Source organism: Emydura macquarii, unplaced genomic scaffold (assembly GCF_026122565.2).
Source record: "Emydura macquarii macquarii isolate MOO-44397 ecotype Brisbane River unplaced genomic scaffold, CSIRO-AGI_Emac_v2 contig_1253, whole genome shotgun sequence".
Taxonomy (NCBI): domain Eukaryota; kingdom Metazoa; phylum Chordata; order Testudines; family Chelidae; genus Emydura; species Emydura macquarii.
The window spans coordinates 65,715,730-65,740,761 of NW_027131390.1; the positions used below are offsets into that span (position 1 = coordinate 65,715,730).

Here is a 25,032-nt window from a genome sequence, read left to right on the forward strand (position 1 = left end):
TTTCTCTGCCCCTCTCCTAGTTACCCTGGTGGCTTAATACCTCCCCCAGCTGGAAGCTCAAATTTAGAGAGATCAACTGGGAGTCCAGTTTAAGGGGAGCTTGTATGTGTCAACCAGAGCCATGCCTCTTCTCCCTTGAAGCCCATAAATAAACTCTCTCTTTTCAAAAGCTGACTGCCTTACATAGCATGCATCCTTACTATTCTATACAATACAAATGGTTTCTTTTGAGAAACTCTTTATTTCCTAATAGCTCATGAAACTCTCGTTTCTTGTTAGTTTCAACAGCCTAGATAAATTGTTGCAGGGGCCATTTCAGATTCTAGTTCAATTATTAGACTAAAAAGTGTAGTAGACTAATCTTCACAATCTTTTCTTTTGGAGGGGAGGTGGGGAGTTCATGAACAACAAAGCACCATGCTTACTGAGTACTACTTGTTTTTGCTTTTAAACATAAAGGACAACTCAAACCCCTTCTCAAGTCTGGGATTCTTTCGCAACCAATAATTTGAGAACCAGCTCAGTATGTGGAACATTCCCACATCTTGGGCACAGATTCCAAAACAAACAAATGTTAGTCTTTGAGATATGAAACCAAGGTCTGGTCCTTTTGCATCTATAAAGTAAGCATCTGCTATCTGATGTTCTCACCAAATTCCTATTCTGAAATTATGTTGTTCTTACCTAAAATTTCTCCTGCCATTTTCTTAGATGTGGCATTAAATCCTGATCCCATGGTAGTCAATAGAAAAACTCTCATTGACTTTATTCAGGGGAGAATTTCACTCATGGTGTTTACTTTCGGTCCCAAGGAGTTGTATAGTGATGCTGAATGCTGCTAAACAGCTCTCACATTTCAATCCAGAAATCCATCCTAAATTCTATTTCAGTGATGGATAAAGTGGTTCCTAAACCCAAAGAATTTGTACAATCATGCTTTGGGATCCTTTTGAACAGAAAAGTCTATATCATAACAAGATATCACCCCCATTTTGTTTTAATTATGGCAGTTTGAAAACAGTAATCCCCGCAGGAATGAGAGTGTTCCAATATGTTCTGCATGGTGCTAGAACCGTGTCAGTGCTCAAATAATAAATTACAATAATTAGGGTATCAAAAAATTGCAGAAAATGTCAACCTACTATATTACGGTTTCTATGTTCCGTAAAGTGTCCCACGATACCACTTGTGGTTGTGTGCCCTTTATTTGAGCTGAAGTTTAAAACAAATGAGTCACAGCCATTCAAATGTGCTTTTTATTATAATGTGAAGTTTATCAGGAATTAATATGACATTCTGAGGTTTCAGATATGCTGGTCGGAAAAGCTCTTAGTAGTGTGTGGGTGGCAAGTCGTCAAATGAAAGTGACAGAGAGAGAGAGAGAGAGAGAGAGAAAGAAACCCATTTTTCATCAATGACCAGCTGCTTGGTATTGATAATACTTATCAAAGAAAAAAGGCATTTATGAGAGAACTTATAATGACGACAGCATATCTTTACTAATAAGAATAACTATAGATGCATGGGATGGTGTAGAACAAGAAACCTAAGCAAACAGAAGAGAAAACACTGCACATGCAAGCTCTGAAATATTCCCATGTAAAGTCTATCTATGGTAGATGATTGGATCTAGGTTTTATTTTCAAAGCTGAGTTACTGTAGTTCTGCTCTGGAAAATGTTTGTAACAATGCCATTGTGGATCTTATATTTATCTCTGTGATTTCTGTATTGGGTCTATTCATTGTATAAGTAAAGGATGAATTTTTTTTTTTTTTTTTAATCATTAGCCCTGCACATTCAACTCCAAATCTAAAAGTCAAGATGGGCTCTTTGGGTATGTTTACATGGGGAAAAAAAGTGCTGTTTTCAGTTATATTGACCAAGCATTATCAGTATTTTTTGTCTGTTCACATAGATATTGGTTATACATGCCATGGGCTACAATATGACCAGCTAACAGAATTGTAAAGATGTTAAATTAGGCCTTTGGCATAAAACTCTGATGAAACTGTTGGTAAATACAGACTATTTAAATGATGGCCAATGTACGGGACCCTATGCCCAAAAGCTCAGCTGTAAGCATTCTTTAAAGCAATGCTTCTGAGAAATTGGATATAATTCTGCTATCGAGTGCATCAAACAGAATATTCCTGAGTTGTGGGTCTATATAGCTTTGGGATGAATTTATAGACTTTCCTTCTGAAACTCGTTTGTGCTGGAATATTATATGGATGCCTAATTTATTTTTGTCCTAAGATTAATTCTCAAGGAGAGATGGTTCTCTTGAAGTTGCATCAACCTTCTCTAATATGTAAATTCTATGCACGCCACCAGAATGTGGGGACCAAAATGCAGCAGAACCAGTGTAGTTCCACTCTGGAGGGAGCAGAAGACTCTTTACAGAGACAGATCTGCAGCTTCGGTATTCAACAGAGCAATGTTAGGCACAGGCCATACCCCATAAGTGTGAAATGGATAAAGGTGGATCCGGGCCTAGACAGATCCACCAGCTAAACTCTCATACATTTTAGAACTCTTAATTATTGCTGGGCAAATAAAGCTAATTCCAAATCAGCTAAAGGAGATAATAGCTGCTGAGATTAAAGCAATGTGAAACAGCTCTACTAATGCCCCAGAGACTGGTGGGATCGTTCCATTCTTCTGAATCCCACAGAAAACCCTTTTTCATACAGTTTATTTATTTGGCCTTTGTACTAAAAGGGAGAATGTGGTCATGTGTGACTTCAATAATGCACATTTTCTTGAGTCATTCTTAAGAAAATAAGTGCATCCTCAGCTTGAGACAGTGTAAAAACAGGGCAAATTCAGTTCACACATTAGCAGTCCTACAACAATGTTACAACAGTGATTCCAGTGTCACTCCCCCGTAAACAGAGGAAAGGCTTTGGGAAGTAAGCAACACAATGATATGTCTGTGGCTTTGATTGGAAAATAGCTAGTAGCCGAGACAAATGATTCTTCTCATTCACTGAGCAGCAGCCCTACTCTTAGATAGTAATTTGTTCATCCTCATTGTCTGGTTCTTTGATTAAATTTATACGCTCATTCTGCTGTATCATTTTGGCTTAATAAGATGGAGACTGTATTATATGGCACAGATGTGGCAACATGTAGGATGCAAAATGTGCTGACATAGCCACGTGTCTGGACCTCTTGAGACTGGGATACACGAGAGGTTTTCATAACCTCTTTTCTCTAGATTGACTTGAGCCAGTGACTGGAGGCTTGAGTTTCTATGGGTATTCTGAGAAGGAAGGGTCAATAACACTTTGTATTTATATGCTATCCTCTATCTAAGAATCTCAACACACTCTGTACCCAGTATTGACCCTCACAACACCAGTCTGAGGGAGGTAAATATCTGGACTTGTCTAGAAACTGGAAGTCCCTTTTTCTGGGAAGTTCCAAAATTTCAAAAACTAATTTGGTTATGGAACAGAATGAAAAATGAAATTTAGACACTTCCTGTGGACTAGGAATTGCAAAATTGCCTTTTGAGAAAGTCTATTTTCATTTAAACCTTTTTGAAAAGTTTCCAACACTCCCAGAGCTGAACAAGGAACTGGGGCTCCCTGGGCTTCCAGTTGCCCCATTGCCAGGAAGCTTAGAAGCCCTGACTGTGTGGTGGCCTACCAGTCAGAGACACGGAAACCCCTGGGAACCCTGAGTCTTCAACAGCCCCCCTGGCCTGCTGCTTGGAGCTGCGACGCCTAGTGACGTCAAGCAAGTTGGCAGCAAACCAGATCTATTTTAATCCGAAACATGCCTGACAAGTGAGGTTCCATCGAAAACCTACCTAATTTCCATCAGAATTTTGTCAGAATCAACACATTCCTGTGGAAGGTGCAGATTTCACCGAATCGGCATTTTATGATGGAAAAACCTTATAAATATCCTACAGATGAGGAAACCAAGACACAGACATTTAGAGATAATTTTCAAATGAAATAGACCAAAATTAGGCACTTGGATCTGGATTTTGTTGCCTAGGTACCTATTTTTTGGAACATAAGATCTGATTGTATCTGTACAGTCTCTCATGTTTTTATAACAGAAGACATTAATTTTTAAAGGATTCATTGAAAGGCCATGAAGTTATGAGATTAATAGTAGTGGAAATTAGTCCTCTCCCTGAAATGTATATAGTTCCATTTATGTGAATGGAAATCTTAGTGTGAATCAGCATAAATCTGGCCTCTAGTTTTTTATAGTAAGGCCAGTTTTGCTAATTAAAAATATAAACATCTAGAGAACAGGTACAGGGTGGCCAACAGCAATGCAGAGATTTTACCATTGTCTTTATTCTGATTTGGAGGGACCAGACCAGATTGGGGCAGATCGGTGTTTCTTGGCTTCTTAGTTGAGATTGAACACTTAGATTCCACTTAGTGTCACTTGTGCTGTGGTCTGGGTTCTTATCCCTTTCCTCTGTCTTGCTTTCTCCCCTGGACCATTGCATGGACATCCTTAAGAGAGAGATAGCTCAATGCTTTAATTGGCACAGGAAAAATGACCTACCTCCTCACTCCAACTAATTTTGATGAGGAAAATCTTGCACTACCATTGTCTGTTTTGTGCCTGTTCTATGAATAAGCGGAAGACTTCAGTTTATAGTGCTGTCAGTCTGGCTTTCAATACACACGAGTACACACCCCTCTAAAACTTTTCACACACCCCTCTAAAACTTTTATAAAAAGGGGTGCATAGTGTAAGGTAAACAGTGAAAGAGTTTCATCCACAGGGGTGCTCACTGGATCTTCAACTACATTGCCCTCTTAACATCCCCATACAGTATCAGCAGTACAGTCTAATTTCTACTATAGTTAATATGTGAGCAATATCAACCTATTGCATTTTAAAAGGCATAGAATTTGGCTTTTCAACTCATAATATTTAGATTGTGAAGTAAATTGACTTTACGTGTTCATCTAATTTTAAAGATCTACTTCATTATAAAGTTTTTTAAAAAAAGAGTGCTTGTGCAGTTCTGTAAGTTGCAATGACTAGGTTTATGACTTAGTGGTGTGTGTTATTTAATAGAGTGGTGCTGCCCTCTAGAGTACCATTCTGTTTTTTTGTTTCACAGCTGTCCTCTATTTCAGTGCTAGGGTTTCTATACTCATTCTAGCACGTCTTCAATAGCATCCTAATTATTTGGTAACAATAACACCTAAGAGACCTAAACAGAAACAATTGCAAAGGCTCAATTGTGCTCAGTATTGTGTGGGTGGAAGAGAAGTAGGAGAAAGTGGAAGGAGCTCTCTCCCTGCTTTGCACCCTCTGCACAGGTGCTGATTGCTGTTCATTGGGTAACATTGGTACTGCTCCCTGCTAGTGCCCTGTGAATGCTAGTTACCTGGAAGGATGGTTGGATAGCAGATTTGATGTAGTCAGGCACGTCACCCTTTCAGCTACACTGTGCCTCTTTCACAGAAACCAGAATTCTCCTGCGGGTCCCAAGAAGTGCACGTTGAAGCAGCTGCTTTTCCATCTTTCAATTAGTAGCTAAGGAGAAATTTTGCCTAAATCTTGTTGCAGTGTCCCTAAGCCTCTGACTGCCAGAAGCTGGGACTGGATCACTCGGTAATTGCCCTATTCTGTTCATTCCCTTTGGCACTGGCCACTGCAAGAAGACAAGATACAGGGCTAGATGGACCATTGGCTGACCCAGTGTGGCCGTTCTTATATTCTAAAATTTGAGCTGTTTTGTTTGGCTATAGAGATCTCTCAGCACTCAGGGTTCCATTCCCTGATTGGATGAGGACAAATTTTGGGGTTACCTTTGGGGTTCCAATATGGATGATCTTATTATATGGATTATCCAATTATCCAATTATATTATATTGGATCTAATTATATGGATATTATCCAATTATCCAATATGGATGATCTTATTATATTATTATATATTATATGGATGATCTTATTTTTTATATGCCTATATTAAAGCTGTACAATACTTCAAGGGCTTCAAGTGCCATGTCTTCAAATTTCAAGTGCTGTGTCTTTCAAGGAGTGCAGGAGCAAGGGCAAAGGGCAGAGCAAAGGTAGGCTGGTTTAGGGGTCAGAGCTGTAATTTGGACCCAGTGTTTATATTTCCAATACCATTGAAGATACGCAGCTAAATTACCAAACTAACTGCACAACATTTAGTATCCTACTACCTTTCTCCCCACCATTTTAGGTGCTGCTCTACCACCACTGAAGCTTGGAAATTCAATCTGTGCATTGAAGGCAGACGATGGTCCATGTAAAGCGAGACATATAAGGTATTACTTCAACATTCAAACCCGCCAGTGTGAAGTGTTTGAATACGGTGGATGCAAAGGCAATCAGAATAACTTCATTACACTAGAAGAATGCCAAGAGACGTGTGTGGTATCAGGTTAGTATCCTTTCTCTTGTCCTCCTGCATGTCTTTTGTAGTCATCTGTTGTCTGGTGTCTTATATCTAGATTATGAGCTTTTAAGGGCAGGGGCCATCAAATGCTTATATGTTTTCCATAAAAATGGGGCCCCTGCCTGCAAGACCTCAGATGTTTGCTGCTGCTTGGCAAAGGGGAAGCAATAATAATTAATAATACTCACCAGAAATATCCTTAATCAATGTTTCTCTGTTTGTAATGCCTCTAATTGCTCAGTTTTACAGTCCGACTGAGGCTTCATCAGCTAACCGATAGAAATAGAATAATAGGTTGCATACCGAGACACATAGTTAAGATGCCAAATGTCATCCTGTCATGCTGTCATCCTGGATGAAATGTGCATAGTGTTTACTCTGTTATTGAAGAGCGAGGGAAATTGAATGACTTGATCTTTTTGAAAGAAATGAGCATCTATACCTCCTGCTATCTTCAAAAAGACCTATTGGTGCTCCACAACTTTAAAAATTACACTGTAAATTTGGCATAATTAGAAAAATTCCTCATACAGCATATTAAAATCTCATATCAATCACAGAAGTCTTTTTGACGTGATAAGGGTATATTCCTTATTTCCTTGTTTATCTCTCAGGGTATGTCTATATTGATTGCTCAATCGATCCAGAAAGATCTGTCAGTGTAGACCCGCTCAATTGATCAGAAAGTCAACGTTAGTAAACCACCCCCTCAAGTGGCGTAGCGCTGCCTCAACGGGAGCGCGGTTCCTCTTGGCGCAGTGCAGTGAAGATGGTGCGCAGAAGGGAAGCACAGCAATCGATGGGAGTTGCTTGCGTAACTCCTGTCAACTGCCGCTGAATTTCCAGGTAAGTGTAGACCAGGGCTCAGAGAAGTCAGCAATTCATGTTTGGGAAATACAGTTTTGTCTGAATTGATACTGAAAACTGGATACTGTGTAAGGAGGATCTACTACAGAAATCTTTAGATACAGTTAGATGCATTTTGTAATAAGACTAGATCAGCTCTATTATAGTTATAGCAAGTTAAATTGAGTGTTTCAAAAGTAAAGCTTATATGAAAAGGCCTTTGAGAAAACAATGACAGGTTACTATTCCTTAGAAGAGTTGATGATGATATTTTATATAGAATATGAGCTTGAGTATACAGGGAACGCAAAGTTTTCTATTAAACAATAACCATAAAGTATTTTGGGTCCTAATCTACTGAAATCAGCCTTCAGCATTACACTCCCTCAGAAGTGCCACCACAGTCCTCCCGAGTGAGGATGCTCTTAAATCAGAAATCTTCTGCTCCCCGGGGGTTTGACAAATCCACATTTTTATGGAATCATCAGGTCCGTAGGCATGCTCTTCCCAGTTACTTCGGACACCAAATACCAATTTTGGTTTCATGAGAGACAGATGGAAGGTGTCATGTAGATTCAGGAGAGAGCCACATAGGGGCTGGGAAAGAGGACTTGAGGTGCATGAAGGAGCAATGGGTGGAAGAGTAAGTGGAAGCTGAAGGGGCAAAGATCTCTGGGGCTGAGTGAAAACAGCATGAAGAATTCCAGTCATTTTCAGTACCATAAAAAAGTTTGATTTTTTTGCCATCAGATTCATACAAATGATGTATGAATCCATTAAAATTCAAGGATTCATCTAATCCAGTGTCCTCAACAGAAGTCACTTTTCAGTCATACACCCTCTGTTACCCAATTGCAAAACATGACATGAAATGGTAATGGACTCAGGAGATGCACAGACATAGGGGAATAAGTTATTCCTAAACTGAGCAATGCACGAACAATTTGGGATGGATTTATAACTAAGCTGTCTGGTCTTTTTGGGAAGCAACCTGAGGGACCTTCCTGTATGTTTCTGTGCAAATGTCAGTAAGTGTCATTTTGTTTGTCCTCACAAAAGCATGTTCAAAGCATACTCCTGTGACAGGCCTCCTGGTATGGCTGGAAATATACTGATGTATTCTAGGCATCAGGCCAACATTGCAAGATAAAAATTGACCTCCTGGGAATGGTATGTCCCATCTTCATACTTGGCAAATTTGTGTATCTCATAAGATAAAATACTTAATTCAGGAAAATAATTTAGAAACTAGAAATTTACAATAAGAATTCAAAATATCCTTTCCTGCTGTTCTGATGCAGAGATGCTGAAGCTTTAAGAAGATCCAGTTTATAGCATTGTGCTGTACCTGTTACATATTAGATGCAAAGGGCAATCTGTTTTCTCCTTCTCACCATTCACATCTATCAATATAGAGTCTCACTAAGACCTGACCCAAAGCCCAGTGAAGTCAATTGGAGTCTTTCCCTTGACTTCTGTGGGCCCTGGATTAAATCCTAAATGAAAAGTTCTGTGTCCATATAAAAACTGCCATGAGCCTTATCCCAAACAGCTTCTTAACATGCCTATTTTCCCTCCAAGTGACAGAATGATATAGAAGGGAAAAGAGATAAGGGAGCAGTTTTGCAGGTCAGATCAGGCGATAAAATGTTTCTTGCTGATACTTAGCACTTATTGTACATAGTGCTTCTCTTCCGCATAGTTTGCGAACATTAACTAATCCTTCCAAGGCTCCTAAAAGCTAGACACCGTAAATAAATATTGTCTTATCTCTTTGTTACAGGTAAGGAAATAAAGGCAGAGAGTTTAACACTTACTCAAGTCCATAGAATGATTATAGTTCAGGGATTCTTGGCATCCAATTCTGTGTTCAAACCATTAGTCTGACCACTTTCTCTCTGTACAAAGCATGCAGTCAGGTACAACTAATACATAGCACTTATACAGCATTACATCGCTACAAGTTCATTGAGATTCTGGCCAACATAGCTCTTCAAAGGAATTTCCTTTTGGGTTAACTTTACCATATCTAAACAGGCAAAATGTTTTTTTAAATTTAAAAATAAGGGTAACAAAGTGCTAAGAAGATTTTCCCAGGTTCTGAGTTTTCCCATGATGCCCTTCAACTAGTAGAAATAATTATAGATAATGTTCCCTGATTTGTATCTGCAATAGATCCAAACAAATGTGACAGACACATGCCATATCAGTATTGTGTAGAATGAATAAGTAGGTTATTAACTACTTTACAACAGAGCTTTCTCCCTCTATTTTCTCAGCCAGATACATTTGTAATAAAACTTTTAAACTTTCCTATTGTAAGTCATGGCTTTCATATTTAACTATTTTCAGCAGTTTTCAAGATTTGCAAAGAGTGAGTTTTATTGTGCATTTGTATGGCAGCCACCACAATCAGGCCCCAAACTTAGCTGAGACCTTGAGGAGCTCCTGTAATAATGATGATGCTTCTATACTGCTATGTACACTGCGAAGCAAACTCGCAGTGCTTGTCTAAAAGTACATGGCCAGATAGCACAATGAGCATGGTACAAGAATGTAGCTAGAGATTAACAATTACATAAGAAGTACTACAAAACTGTATGGACAACTAAGACAAAGGAATCTATACAAAAAAGGCCTTAACATCTGGTGAGATGCTTAGCACATGTAATGGCACTTCTACCATATTTCACATACTTCCTATCAGCTCTTGCCAATGGGCACTTGGCAATCTGTTTAATGAAAAATATATTGTAGTATCAAAAGTAACAAGGTATATTGCTTCTTTAACGAATAGTGGGTGTAGTTACTGTGGTGGTGGTTCTCCCTCCACACCACATCACATTGTCCTGATGAAGAAACAGACACAGAAATTAAATGGCTTGTCTTCAGAATGTTATCGCCTAATGGAATAGGCATAGGATTTTATTCCAGTGGATAACCTGGATTTTATTCCAGTGATTTGCTGTGTGACCAAGGGGAAGTCATTTAATTGCTTTTTGACTTAGCTGCCCCATCTGTCACATGGAGGTGAGGATTCCTACCTAATAGAAGTGTCATTGCAAAATTTCAACAATGACTTTTGAAAGTGTTAAAGACAGTGTCACTGCTAACCCTTCCATCAGCAGACCTTTCCGTGTAGCTTTCTAGAATGTGGGCTAAACTAAGACTCTGTTTTATTAGCTTTTGCTAAGACTCAGTACTGAGACTCCAAGGTGGAAATTCCTCCAGAGGAAAAGTTGCAACAGAGGAAAACATCCTAAATCTGTTTTCAGGGGTTTCAGATGAGTAATTTGCCCTGTGTTTACCCTGGTGTCATTGAGATTAAAAATTAAGATTCAGCCAGCAGCAACTGTCTGTAAGAATGATGTGCTAAAAAAATGATGATATGCTAGTATGTGCTGGCAGATGAGATACCTTGTGGGGAATCTCTCAGTGTTGGAGCAACTGATCATTCCATAGCAATTAAGGAGGCATTAATCAGCATTTCAGAGTGTGAAAGAGCAGAGGCAGAATACAAGAAATGTATCTTTCTGAATTTAGATCATGAAAGCTACATTCAAACAAATGTGATTCTACTGAGGTCAATGAAGCTGTGCCAATTTACCCCAGTTCTAACTGGATTCATTAACCCCACTGGAGAATCACTTCTCAATGGGTTGGGGAGGGTATAGCCTTTACATCATCTTTTGAATTTCCCGTATCCTGCAGTGCAGATAATAGCTAATTTTTTGTAGCCATGTGCCCAGAACTATTTTTTTAGAAGTTAATACACAGTTTATCAAAGGCCTTTACAACGTTTTTTGTTTTGTTTTTTTCCTCTATTCCTTTTAAATACAAGTTTCTTTGGGTTTTTCCTACTTATCTGGGCATTCATTAGCATACAGAAATACTGTATAGTTCAAGTGGTTTTTAGCCTTGTTCTTTAAAGTAAAGAAACTGCCAAATGTAGGAGGGAGATGCTTGTTGGCAGAAAATCCAGCAAGGACTGGAGTTCAGCTCAGGTGAACATAAAGCCTGGAATCTCTCAGTCCAGTATACAAAGCCAGCATGAGTAATCACATCCTGGTTGATTCCAGTTCTCATATTTCCTTCCTCGGCTGCTCCAGACTGCCCTGTCAATCTCTCTAGCTATTTGTCCTACATAGAACTGAATCTTCTGGGTTCACTGTGGAATATTTAATGAGTCCTTTTTTTAACCTTGCTAAAAGTCTGATTCAGTAAAGCATGAAAGCATAGGCTTAAAGTCAGTGGGCCCGTTTGCTGCATAAAGTTAAACACATGCTTAAGTGCTCAGATGCATCAAGGTCTAAGTGAATGTTATAATGTGAAAGATTTTGTGCTCCACAAAGCAGATGATTCTCCCCACCTCGTAAATGCATATTGTTTCTGTGATACATTTCTGTAGTGAACAAGTCTGAGTCTCAAAAAATTTTTACTATTCTGCATTACAATTAATGTAGTATTAATTTAAATTTTAAAAAGAAAAAATATAAATTAATCAAATAGTAGCATTCCTATTTGGCATAGATCTTGTATATATTAACTATTGGGATTTCCCAAATTACCAAAATTCTTCCTTTGCAGTCATATTGATAAATATGTGTCAGGGGTTTAGTTTCATTTATCTTGTCACCAACCAGTCCAATATTTATTAAATTTTCATAAAAGAAACCAATGCAAACTGACGGTTATAATTGGAGCAGTTGAAAATCAAAGGCCATGTAAGTATTTATCTTTAAAATATTTATTCTCCAGCAAAATTATCCAAAGAGAAGAACTTGTGTTTAAAGGGATCTCTATCATTTGTACAAAAGCATTCAACTTTTTTATTAGAAAAATGTTTGTAATCATGGGGATTTGTGCTCTTTAAGAACACAAAGAACATACATCAGGATAGCAAACAAAGCGCCTTTCTTGATTAGTTTTTAACACCAGAAAGGTCAAAATTTTGGAGTATGAGGATTAGCTTCTTGTTTTCTATCAAAAGGAACTCAATCTCACCACATGGTTCTTCTCTCCTCAGTCTAATGTAGTTGGGTTGTTTGCCAGAGTCTGAGGCAGGAAAAAGATGGCACCTTCCCTAAACTCCAAAGGTGAAAGGTGTTGGGATAAATCCTGTGACAGTTTTTAAAGGTGGTATAAAGCTAATCTTTGCTGATTTCTAATCCTGTAACCCTTGTGCCAGATTCTCAGTTGGGGTAAATTGTCACAGTTTCATTGACTGAAATGGAACTGGTCTGCTCTACACCAGCTGAGAATCTGACCCACTGTGTGCAGGTCTGGCCTCAGGCCTATTTAAAATACCTAACAGCAGCTTTACGGCAAATGCTAATGGACCAAAGGGGCTGAATCTGTTCTGTGCAGCAATATTTGGGAGGGTGATAGGTAGCATAGGGGCCATATAAAATGCTTTTATGGACAAAGTTCACCTTCAGTACCAGTTAACTATAAACCTAGTTTATAATAATGCTGGCAAAACTAATTAATTAGCCAGTTAACTATAAACCTAGTTAACTGGCTAATTAATTAGTTTTGCCAGCATTACTCTGGAGAGATGGATATTGTTGTTGATTCTTGTGCTCCATCTGTAATATCTCAGAATTATTTTATTTGCTTATACACATCTTAATGCTGGCAATGTTTCAACATGGCTATATCAACACTGCAAACAATGTATCTTGTTAATATTTTAAATTTAGGAATTAATTCACAAATTGAGAAATGTTTGGTTAAAAGGGAAGAGTATCAGAAATAGAGCAACACCTAAGAGATATCAATGAAAATTCCACTGCCCCACCACTTCAGCAATAATGAGATGTGCATGCCTCCTCCGTGGACCACTCACAGAAAGCCCAGACACAGATGCTTTGGAGCAAGCACTGAGGAAAGGCTAAATGTTTCATGAGAGCTAATTAAGATGTGAAACATGCAGGTAGGCCTGACCTACCCTGTGTAATTAAACATATGGGAGAGGCCTTATTTCTTGGCAGATAGGATAAGAAAGGTAAATGAATTATTAGGCTGAAAACAGAACGTTTGTGCTGAAGCGAAGTAAAATTTCAGTAGGTTAAGAATACAAAATGTCTGAGCCAGCTACAATAAGAGGGAGAACACAGAGGGAAACATTTACTACAAACAAAATAAGAATGGACAAAATAAGTTAAAAATGTAAAGAACAGGTAAAAAGTAGGTCAAACATAAACAATACATGGATAAAGTTTGCTGCACAGGAATTGGGTTCCTGCAAAATAACCAATAAAATCCAAAAATGTATAATGAAATGTATAGTAAACACAATAAAATGTGGAATATATATAAAGGGAGAGGGTTTCTGTGCAACTTTGGAATTACAATTTACCCTGCATCCACCACACTACATTTGAGTCTGGTCATCTCAGTGTTGTGTTACTGTATGCCAAATAAAGATACCTGAGGGATGAATGCTGGAGTCAAACAGAGTTCTTGGGAAGCCGAGTGAAGAAAGTCTCTGAGGGAATCCCAAAAAGACACAAGCCACAGTAAAAGGAAGTTGGGAGAAATAAAGCTAGAAAAGTCAAATTAAGAAATCCAAGATCTTATATATTTTTCTTTTTGTTGGTAAGCACTAAAGAGAAATAAATGAGCCAAACTGACAGTCAAATAATGGTTCAGATACAATGAGCCAAATATGAAATAAGTATTGCAAGACTTCCTTTCCTGTAATCATTTCCAAAGTGAATGCACTACAAGTACCAGCAGGTGGGCAGTTATACAGTTATTTAGATTTCATTTGGAATATAACTATTGGGTTCCAGAGAAGCCTCTCTGAACAACTAGAGAATTTAATAGAGAATTACTGCTTTTAAATTATCCTATGTCATTTTATAGTAATTTTTTTTACTATTAAATTAAATAGGGTGGTTAAAAGTGCTATAGAAAGGCTATCGTTTTCTATTAAACTACAACTTTTCAAAAAGGTTTATTTTATTAACTATCATTGTGTAGAATTTTTCCATAAAAGGACATATTTTGGTCAGAACTTTAATGTTAGATTAACAGAGCATCAAAACAATGAACAACAAATTAAAGTCTCTAAGAGAGCACTGAGTCTTTTCAATGTCATAGGGAGAAGCAGTGATGTAAACTATGACAACTGCATTGTGCAGTCAATAGACTCCAAGAAATCAGCATCATTTTTTACAAAAGAGCAATAAAGAGAGAGAAAAACAAACTTGGCAGAGAAGCAAATTACTTTTAAAGGCAATTATCATGTTTTTTTACTGGATATGAGTAGAATTATATATAGGTCCTAATTTTCAGTTCAGTGTACTACATATCCACCTTACAAGAAAGATGAGATGGCTTTTCTATTGGAAAATACCTACTGGTGAATGATTCTATGTCTGATTCAGAGCAAAGCTACTCAGAAATGTTGGCTTACACAAGAGAAATTATCTCAACAATGCATTTGGTTAATTCAGTAGAACCAACAACAAGAGAAACTATTGAACTGGCTGCTAATGAAATAAGTCCAGAGCTGTACAGTCACAATACATCTTTCCTGTTTTGTGCCAGAAGAATAGAGATCACATGCTGAAACAAGACTGCTGATTCTGGCATGAAATTTGCAATTAATGGGGGAAGTAGACTACAGTGAAACAGTCTGATGTTACCATGCAGAAAATAAAAAGGGTCATGGGGTTATACATAAGGCAAAACCTTCTGCTAACAGGAAGGGCCAGAAATATGTTCAAACAAAAGATAGTCACTTCACTGTGTCTTTGTTGTCTTCAAATAATTTTTTTTAAATGATGCCATCTGGAGTATCCCAGGAGAAGGAGAATGCATTATAATGGAACTTCGTATTGATTTTGCTGTCCTGATAGTTTTGCTTTAAAAGTACAAAATGAAATTATGGCATGATGCTTCCAAAAGAACAAACATGTCAAAGAATCTATGATTCTATGTAGCGTTTTTCCTCAATCCCTGGAAAAATCAATGAGCAGGTCCTTAAGGAATCCATTTTAAGGCACTTGGAAGAGAGGAAGGTGATCAGGAACAGTCAACACGGATTCACCAAGGGAAAGTCATGCCTGACCAACCTGATTGCTTTCTATGATGAGGTGACTGGCTCTGTGGATGTAGGGAAGGCAGTGGATGTGATATACCTTGATTTTAGCAAAGCTTTTGATACTGTCTCTCACAGTATTCTTATCAGCAAGTTAAAGAAGTATGGGTTGGATGAATGGACTATAAAATGGATAGAGAACTGGCTAGAGCATAGGGCTCAATGAGTAGTGATCAATGGCTCCATGTCTAGCTGGCAACCGGTCACAAGCGGAGTTCCCCAGGAGTCGGTCCTGGGGCCGGTTTTGTTCAACATCTTTATTAATGATCTGGAGGATGGGGTAGATTGCACCCTCATCAAGTTTGAGGATGACACTAAGCTGGGGGGAGTGGTAGATACCCTGCAAGGTAGGGATAGGATACAGAGTGACCTAAACAAACTGGAGGATTGGGCCAAAAGAAATCTAATGAGGTTCAACAAAGAAAAGTGCAGAGTCCTCCACTTAGGAAGGAAGAATCCCATGCACAGCTATAGACTGGGGACCGACGAGCTGGGCAGCAGCTCTGCAGAAAAGGACCTGGGGGTAACAGTGGATAAAAAGCTGGATATGAGTCAGCAGTGTGCCCTGGTTGTCAAGAAGGCTAATAGCATATTGGGCTGCATTAGGAGGGGCATTGCTAGCAGGTCATGGGAAGTGATTATTCCCCTCTATTCGGCATTGGTGAGGCCGCATTTAGAATATTGTGTCCAGTTTTGGGCCCCCCACTACAAAAAGGATGTGGACAAGTTGGAGAGAGTCCAGTGGAGGGCAACAAAAATGATTAGGGGGCTGGAGCACAGGACTTATGAGGAGATGCTGAGGGAACTGGGCTTGTTTAGTCTGCAAAAGAGAAGAATGAGGGGGGATTTGATAGCGGCCTTTAACTACCTGAAAGGGGGTTCCAGGGAGGATGGGGCTAGGCTGTTCTCGGTGGTGGCAGATGATAGAACAAGGAGCAATGGTCTCAAGTTGCAGGGCGGGAGGTCTAGGTTGGACATTAGGAAAAAGTTTTTACTAGGAGGGTGGTGAAGCACTGGAATGCACCTAGGGAGGTGGTGGAATCTCCATCCTTAGAGGTTTTTAAGCTGAGGCTTGACAAAGCCCTGGCTGGGATGATATAGCTGAGGTTAGTCCTGCTTTGAGCAGGGGGTTGGACTAGATGACCTCCTGAGGTCCCTTCCAACTCTAATATTCTATGATTCTATGGTTCTATGAAAGATTGCCTAGAAAGAGAAGTTACTGTTAGGTTGATGACAAAGAAGTGCAATAAAAATCAGTGCCAGAAGTTAGCACTTATCATGAGCACATCTGTAAATGAAGAGTCAGGGAAAGTTATGGAACTAGAGAAATGTTTATTATTAATCAAAATCAAGAAGAACAAATTGTTAAGTCTAGTTTTCTGTTTCAAGCTTTGAAGGTATTGTTTTAAACACTCAACTAAAAATAGACTCTTCAGACATAATTTTAAGTCAACACTTCAATAGTGTTCTCTTATAGGTTACTATAAATTCCCTTTTCTTTCTTTTCTCAGCCAGAGTCAAACAATGGGTCAGATTCATCCTAAAACCTGCAGCGATAGAAAGAAGCTGTAGCCTGCCCTCTATCACGGGGAACCTGCAGGGAACTAGAATCTAGCAAAAAGAGAACAGTGCTGGTTAGGATGAGGAAGTGTCTGGGGAATAAATTGATTCATGAAGCATTTGGTTCATTGGCCTGTGACGCCATAACTTGTAAATTCAAGCTGATTTCTTCTGACTGTAAACTCCAATAAAGAACAGCAGCTGTGCACTGTCCGCCCTCTCTCAGGATGCACACCAATAAAGGCCCAGAGGAGGTATCAATTACACCTATTTTAGCTGCAGTGATTTTTTTTTAACTTTAGTTATTACATTTATATATAAAAATACAAACAAAATGTAAGTAGTAAGTAGGAAACCTCCTACTAAGATATATGGAAGTGAGCTGGATGAGTTATTTATATGGTACTAAACGTGTGTATGGTGATTCACAGAGCAAATAAAGATTGAGTCCCTTCCTGAACAGCTTCCACACTGAGGCCCTGATTCTGCAGTTTGTTACCCGAGATGAACTGCTGCACACAAGCAAAGCTGGATTGAAGCAACCCAACTACAGGCAGTGAATTTCAAGTGGAGCTTTAGTTAAGAAGAACAGGAGAAAATTGCAATGTCAGGGGACAGGATAAGCTGAATTTGAGCACAATAGGATTATGTGATCACATAAGAAGCTAACGTATACTGATAGAAATTTTATTTGGTTAAAATTGGTTAAATTGATTGCAGGCATAGCTTATAAGCAACCTTGAACGAATAAGTTATGAGAAGGAACTTTAAGGAAAAGAGATGCAAATGGAGTCAAAAAAGTTGTTCCAAGAAGTGGAAGGAGACCTGGAAGAAGAAGATAAACGGGGCATTAAGACAAGTGATTTGTCCCTGTTTTCTAAGTTTGTAACATGCTGTCCACTTGAAGTGGATAGTCCACACAGAGGATAAGAGCCTGCTTCTGCTAGCTGGTTATCATTAATCCTTTGATTCAAGTGGTAGAGGCCTGTGCTTTGCTTTTGACAATCTCAGGTTCAATTCTTGCTGATAACCATTGCAGAGATTATTACATTCATACTCTAAGAATTGCTTAATCGTGGTTTTCCCAGATTAATTTGTTGTTCAAAATTATTTGACAAATAGTTTGTACAAAGCCACAGTTTTTGATCCCTGATTAAATGGCCTAAAGTTAGGTGAATGTTTGTGCATGCTCACAAATGAAAGTTTCCTCCCTGCAGTGTTCATGTAATCAAGAGATTTGCATGAGTGTTCATGGATGAACAAACGTGGTCAGATCAAATCACAATCTGGATTTAGTGAACATGTCCAAGAATACTTTTCCTCCACAATTCACTCAGCTCTAATTCAAATTCACTTCTTTGATGCAAATACTCTTTCAAAGCTGATAGGTATATTCCATTCCTATGACTAATATTTAACACATACTGTAACTGGAGAATCTTTCCAGGGCTGGAGGCTTTTTGGATTTATATTAGTGTAGTGTTTTTCTAGTGAAATATAAAGTATATTTAGCTTTTTTTTTTCCCAGTGAGTAATGTTGACAAGGTCTGTTACTTTAAACTACAGACCTTGGAAGTAGCGTCCACGATTTTTTTATGTAAATGTAACAGAAGGATTTGAAAGGCCTATACATCTTTTATCAACACTGTAATATAATATTAAGTTAACGGAGGTATTCTCATTTTAACAGATCTCTGTGTATTGTTCTATGTTTAGCACATTGTAGTCCAGTGATTATTTCAAAGTGGGAGATTCAATTCTACAGTAAATCTATGCACTGAGAATCTTGCCATTGACTTCGTCTGTGGGCTTTGACTGAAGCTCCGATACTGTAGTTTGATTATGGGTGCAAAGTGGAAAATGCCTTGGAGTTCATTTTAGTTGCATGAATGAACTTCAAACTGTTGTACAGTACATCAGTGGGTCAAGTGAGGAAATATATCTACAGGATTCCTTTAAGTTAAGTATCCCAGTTCTTAAATGTAACCATGGGTTGAAGGAAGGGTACTTTTAAAAACAAATCATATTGGGCATATTTTTAATATCAGTGGAATGGATCAGCACTGAAAATATTGAATTAGATTGTGCTTCTCCCTGCATGAGTGTAGGTGTGGGAAAGAGGAGAGGGCAGAAGAAGCTTTCCCAGACACCTTGGGTCACAACAAAGGAGCTCATGACAAACCCAGTTCCTGTGTGCCCTGCTAACGCCAGCAGCAATGCTGCAACGGCAGAACAATTACTGTGGTTGGGCCCTGTCTATACGGAGACTTGAAGCCATGTTAGTACCATTCTAGGAGAAATATATCTAAACCTGGTTCTTGCTAGAAAGAGGATTATGTTGTTTTAAATCTCAGACAAATTCTGATCTTGTTGTGAGACCACGCCATAAAAGATTTTTTGAGGGCTAGGCCCCATGTGTGCAGGCCAGGGAAATGGTTACTTCCCTCCTAGCAATGTTTAAACACCATTCTGTAGGAAGATGCTTAGTGATGACTTTTTCAAATCTCAATATAGACAGGTGGTTAAAATTTTCAGAAGAGCCTAAGTCACTTTGGAGAATGGGCTTGGAATCCTACATCACTGAAAGTCTGTCAGTATAAAAGGTGGCAGAGTGGGCTGGCTGAAAAGGGGAACAATTGTCACAACATCTCTAAAGGCTTTTCTACATAGGTAACCCAGCTCCAGCTCCTCTGACGTTAGCAGTATTGGTTGCCCTGTTGTAGAGAGCCACTGGCTGCCAATGACATTTAAAGCATTCTGTCTATTAAACCTGTGCTGTGCAGAGTTGGATGCGTTGATGGGGGGGGGAAATCCTTACTCCATTGAAGTCAATGGGAATTTTGCCAGGATTTTCCCTAATGTACTTAACATATCACAGCTATAGCACGCCTTTCCATGTAAATGGAGCTGAACCAGTATTAGCAAAAGTGTAAAATATTTGCAATGTTTTCCTAATGTAGACAAGACCTAGGGATGGTGAAATAGCCATGTTCTTCCCAAACTACCCCGATGTAAGGCTGCGACTAAATCCTCTTGTTATTCATGTTTCTAAAATATTTCTTTTTCTTTCTATTGCAGAATCCCCAGTGAAGAAAAGGCGGGGAAGATTTAAAAAAGGTAAATTTGCATGTTCTAATTACTTGGATGTTTCTTATTTGGAGACAAAAGGGGATGACCTTTTTATGGTAGGTCCGCTGTTGCAGCTCTAAAAGTGATCAGTGCTCCAGAATACCTTCTGATATTGAGCAACTTCAGTCTTAAGTGATGTAAGAGTTCACTATTCTTCTTCCTCGGTATTCATTGAGAAGATCCAGGATGACCATGATTACCAAGCCAAAAGCAAGCAATCCTTCCTCTCCAAAATGAAAATGTTAAGCATTTATCTTTCCATTCTTTCAGTAATGAGGAAAGGGGGACTCTAACTAATTCTTCAAGAGTTACAAGGACATTAAATTCAGAACAGAGTCTGAGATGATGTAGTTGACACCTTTCCCAGGGCACTAAAATGATTCTATCATACAAGTACTCCCCCTACTAGGGAGTTAAGAGTGAGCTAACAATTATAGTTTGTTTGGCCTGTATACGTAGGCTTATTGTTTGCATAGTAAGGAGTAAAGAGGATTTTGTATTTGCATGTTCACATCATTGTTTAATTGACTTGACTAACACCATTAAAAACTCAGAGCTCCTAAAACATCTATGTTTTCTGCCACTGTCCTAGGAGTGTAACCTCTTTGAATTGTGATTTTTGAATATGACTATTAATCTGTGATAAAGGGAGATCCCAAATGTAATCAGAAGAAGCACAGCATTATGCTATCCTTTCATTGCTGCCTATCCACTTCACTTTGAAGAGTCCACTGTATTATGAGGGTTTTTGTGGTCTGTAAAGGCCAAATTTTCCTCCTAACTTCATAGAAGTCAGTATTTTACATTACTAGTAAATTCTCTTCCTCTGCTTATCAAATCTTCTCCCTCTTCCTCTCTATGCACACGTGCAGACACATACTGTTCTTCTTGGGGATGAAGGTGCAGCTGTTTTGGCATGGATCTTACTCTGTACAGATATGGCATATTTACAAGTATATTTTGTACTAATCGACTCTCAACTTTTATGTTTGTAAATTAATATTCCGGAATATTTCAAACCAATTATTTTGTGCTTCAAAAATATCGAAAAAAAAATAATATAAAAAGTACAGTTTGAAAAAGGGACCTAATTTTATACCATGGAGATTTTAAAGTTGACTTCCCACAGACGCTACAGAACTTTGGCAATATTTCCCTGAAGGTCTAACCCTCGCTTTCCATGACAGATCAGCAAATGCCCTGCAAAACTCAGCTGTTGTAGCTAATCATCAACAGTATTAAATGCTGACTATTTCTGTAGTAATACACTCTTGGATATTAGGTCTCCAGGGAAGGATAGGACTCTTCAGAAGCACAATAATAGCATTTGCGTTTGTCACCATATTCAAGGTTGCATCACCTTATCCTTCATAACCCCTAATCTTGAAAGACTTTTATGCCAGCTGTAAAAATTAGCTCTGAGCTAAAACTCAGTGTATTAGATTTCATCACAAGAGCACATTTTTAATATCAGCTTTAAGTTTTCTAACAGATCAGCTGTTTAAGCAATATGCATTATTCTCCAATCTTTCTCTAACTCCCCTGAGTCAGTTAACTCAGGCCCTTCTTTATTCTTTCATGATATTGTTACTCCTGCTGGAATTCTGTGTCACTGCTCAATGCATAATTTGCACAGAATTCATGTTCCCTGCAGAATTTTATTTTTCCCCATAGAATTTGTGACTCTCTCTCCTCTCCCCCCATCACTCCCACTCCTGCTGTCAGCCCCAGGAGGCTGGGGCTTCTGCAGATTACATTGTGTTATTTTGACAAATAAAATATCCAGAATTTTAAAATATTGTATGCAGAATTTTTAATTTTGGGGTGCAGAAATCCTGCAAGAGTAGTTGTGTAACATTTGGTGAACATTTCTTCAGGATCTATTGTCTGAGATAGCCTTTTTGTACCATTCTCACTGAGCCACTTTCTGTCTCATTTAAATTCTTTACTGAAAGCTTATGATGTCTCCCTTCCTAGACTGCTCATCTTCATTGCCCTATGTAAAGTGCATTTTGTAACTCTGAAGTGCCTTGTGATGCATTTTGTATGAATGATGCTAATCCAAATGACGTTGTACTTGAATTGTATTGTAAATATATTTACTGGCAGACGATGCTTTTTTTCATCTAACTACAAATAGCCCAGATGTAAAATGAAATTAAGCTAGTAAACAATTCTTGAATATTATTGATTTTGGTTACTTAAAATAAAATATTAAGATAGTCTGGTTTAAATTTTAATTATGATATCTGCACATTACCTATCTCGATGAAGCTTCACAGAAACTTTTGCTAAGTACAAGACATCAACAGCACTTCTAAGCAGAGCTCTGTGAAGGACAGAAGTTTCGTTTCACAAAGCATTCTGAGATTTTGAAACGTGGCTTCATTCAAAATGTGGGTCATTCGAAATACTTCATTTTCACAAAATGAAAATAGTATAACAATATCATACAAAATGTTTTTTAAAAGAAATGAAAAATCATTTCAAAATGAAAAATCAAAATGTCTTGTTCAGAATATGTTGAAATGAGACATTTTGACATTGCCAGAACTTTTTTCATGGTTTTCTATTCTGATGTAATTGACCTAATTTCATGATGTGTTTTGATTTTGATAGACCTGGAATATGCAGTTCATCAAAGTTTCTCCTATCAATTCTATTTCTAAAATAGACTGAAATTATGCATTCCTAATGTAGGGCATGAGTGCCTTTATAAAATAGGTATTATTATTATTAATATTAATTGAATACAATTCATAAATATTATTTGAATGTAACAAATTGTAATAAATACAATATTCTGTAATGGTTCTGAATTAGCAGTTTTGGTCAAATTTATATATAAGTGACACCTTTTTAATTGTGGATCAGAGACTGCTCTGATTTATACCTGAGTTAATTCATTGTCTTTAGTCTTCATTGTCTAGACTTACTTGGTGTAACTGTTACATTCAATTGGCAGGCCACAGTGGCTCAGACAGATCCTTTCTCGCTATTCTATGTTTCACACATAATGAGTGTTTTGTGTGATTGCTTAAGCATACATTTACCCAATTAGTCAGTCAATCAGGTATGTAATACATATTTCAAAATATCTGCCAAAACACACATGTACCTGACAGTTCAGAATGACTCAAAAACACAGCTGCATTTTATTTCCCGCCATGATTTTGTTTAACTTCATTTAGAAATAATTGAAATAAAATGAATACCTGAGGCTAACCTTATGACTACGTCACAAGCTAACAAAACCAAGGTCATTTTTGCTTTTTCCTTCACTGCCATAGCCCAAGATGATGTGTCTTCAAGTCTCTGTATTAATCTTGTATGAACATTGTATGATTTTCCTAACTTTTCTTCATTTGTGCTGTAATCATTTAGTACTAGCTATGAACTGAGATTCAAAAGTGATGCTAAAATAACTATTCCTCACTTCAGTTTCCCATGATGTTGTACAGCAGTTCAGCTTCTGAGATAAAATGCAAACTGAATTTTTCTGTTCCTTTAAATTATATCGCTTTTCCCTTCTCTTGTAGCATAAATCCTTTATACCTTCTTCTCTCTACTTCTGTAACTTCCCTTAGTGTTGACTTGATGCATTTATCAAGAGGTAAATAATATGTAGTAAGATTTAAATAAGGTAAACAAAATAGAATTCTTTCTTTGATTCAAAGTAAGAGTCAGTTCTATTAATAAGAACTTCTGCCATTGGATGACAGTTATAGGGGTCATCAAATGTTTTCTGTTCCAGGTCACAGAGGAAATTCACTGTAGCTGGGTCTTTCCTGTATGACAAGAGAGGAGAAGACAATCAAAATTATTTTACTATCATACTTCAATGTAGTATTGCATTGGCATTTTTGGTAGTTATTTCACTCCTTAGTCTGAAGTTACAGGTCTCTCTATTCTTCTAGTTCCATTGTAGTTTTGATCATAGAAAACATGACTTATTTTTTAATTCTTCAACAGAAAAGCCTGATTTCTGTTTTTTGGAGCAAGACCCTGGAATCTGCCGAGGCTATATTTCCAGATATTTCTATAACAAAGAGTCACAGCAGTGTGAAAAGTTCAAGTATGGGGGGTGTCTGGGAAATCAGAACAATTTTAAGGCTTTGGAAGAATGCCAGATTGCCTGCCAGGACAACTGTAAGTTTGTTGTTGTTGTTGTTGTCCTCTTCATTTTTTATTTGTATTTCTGCATGCAGAATGTATTGTTTTAAGATATTTGTGGGGGAGGGGTATAATCCAAATTAAGGACCTGGATCCTGCAATAGATGTGCATCAAGCTAAGGCATTTAGCCATGAGCAGTTAACTTTTTTGGTTTGGCTTGGCTTTTTTTCTTTAAGTAACAAAGCTAGTGCCAGTTATTTGGTGCTGCTCAGTTCCAATGAATATCGGAAAAATCCTGCTTATTTCAGTTAAATATTGCATATTGTGGCGGGGTGCGCCTGTTCCGCCCTGTGGATCCTGCACTTCACCGGCTATGCCAGTGGTGCAGCTGGGAGGAGAGTGAAGGGGGGGGACCCGGTCCCGCCCTCTGCCCCAGGCCCCCAACCCAGGGACCCTGTGAGGAGTGGTCTCACCCTGCTTAGTTCCTGAGACCGACTACCTTCCCTGGGTCGCCTCTCCGTGGCCCCCCGGCTTGTAGCCTGCTCCCTGGTACCGGCGTGAAGGGTTGTTCAGCCCTCCCCGGCTGGAGCCTCTCCATCTCGATGTGGTAGAGGCAGCGGATGATAGTCCCAAGCCCTGTGACTATGGCTATGGCTACAGCAGGGCAGGGCAGGGCAGCTCCGCTCCGCGTTGCGTTGCGTTGCGTTGCGTTGCGTTGCTTTGCTTTGCTTTGCTTTGCTCTGCTCTGCTCTGCTCTGGCTAACTCCCTTTCAGCCTCCTTGGCCTGCCTGAAGTGGAGGCTTTTAACTGCTGGGCAGCTTCTTTGATAGGCTCCAGGTGGCCTAACTGGC

The 25,032-nt window shown here is 38.5% G+C and overlaps 1 protein-coding gene across 5 annotated transcripts in view; it reads left to right on the forward strand.

Moving 5' to 3' along the window:
- TFPI (tissue factor pathway inhibitor) overlaps window positions 1-25,032 on the forward strand; it is a 59,772-nt gene that overhangs the window by 22,034 nt on the left and 12,706 nt on the right. For all 5 annotated transcript variants that reach the window (XM_067549057.1, XM_067549056.1, XM_067549055.1 and 2 more), the window contains 3 exons: window positions 6,207-6,407; window positions 20,017-20,055; window positions 24,040-24,216. In XM_067549057.1, the coding sequence (XP_067405158.1) occupies window positions 6,207-6,407; window positions 20,017-20,055; window positions 24,040-24,216 (417 nt within the window). The remainder of the gene's footprint in view (window positions 1-6,206; window positions 6,408-20,016; window positions 20,056-24,039; window positions 24,217-25,032) is intronic.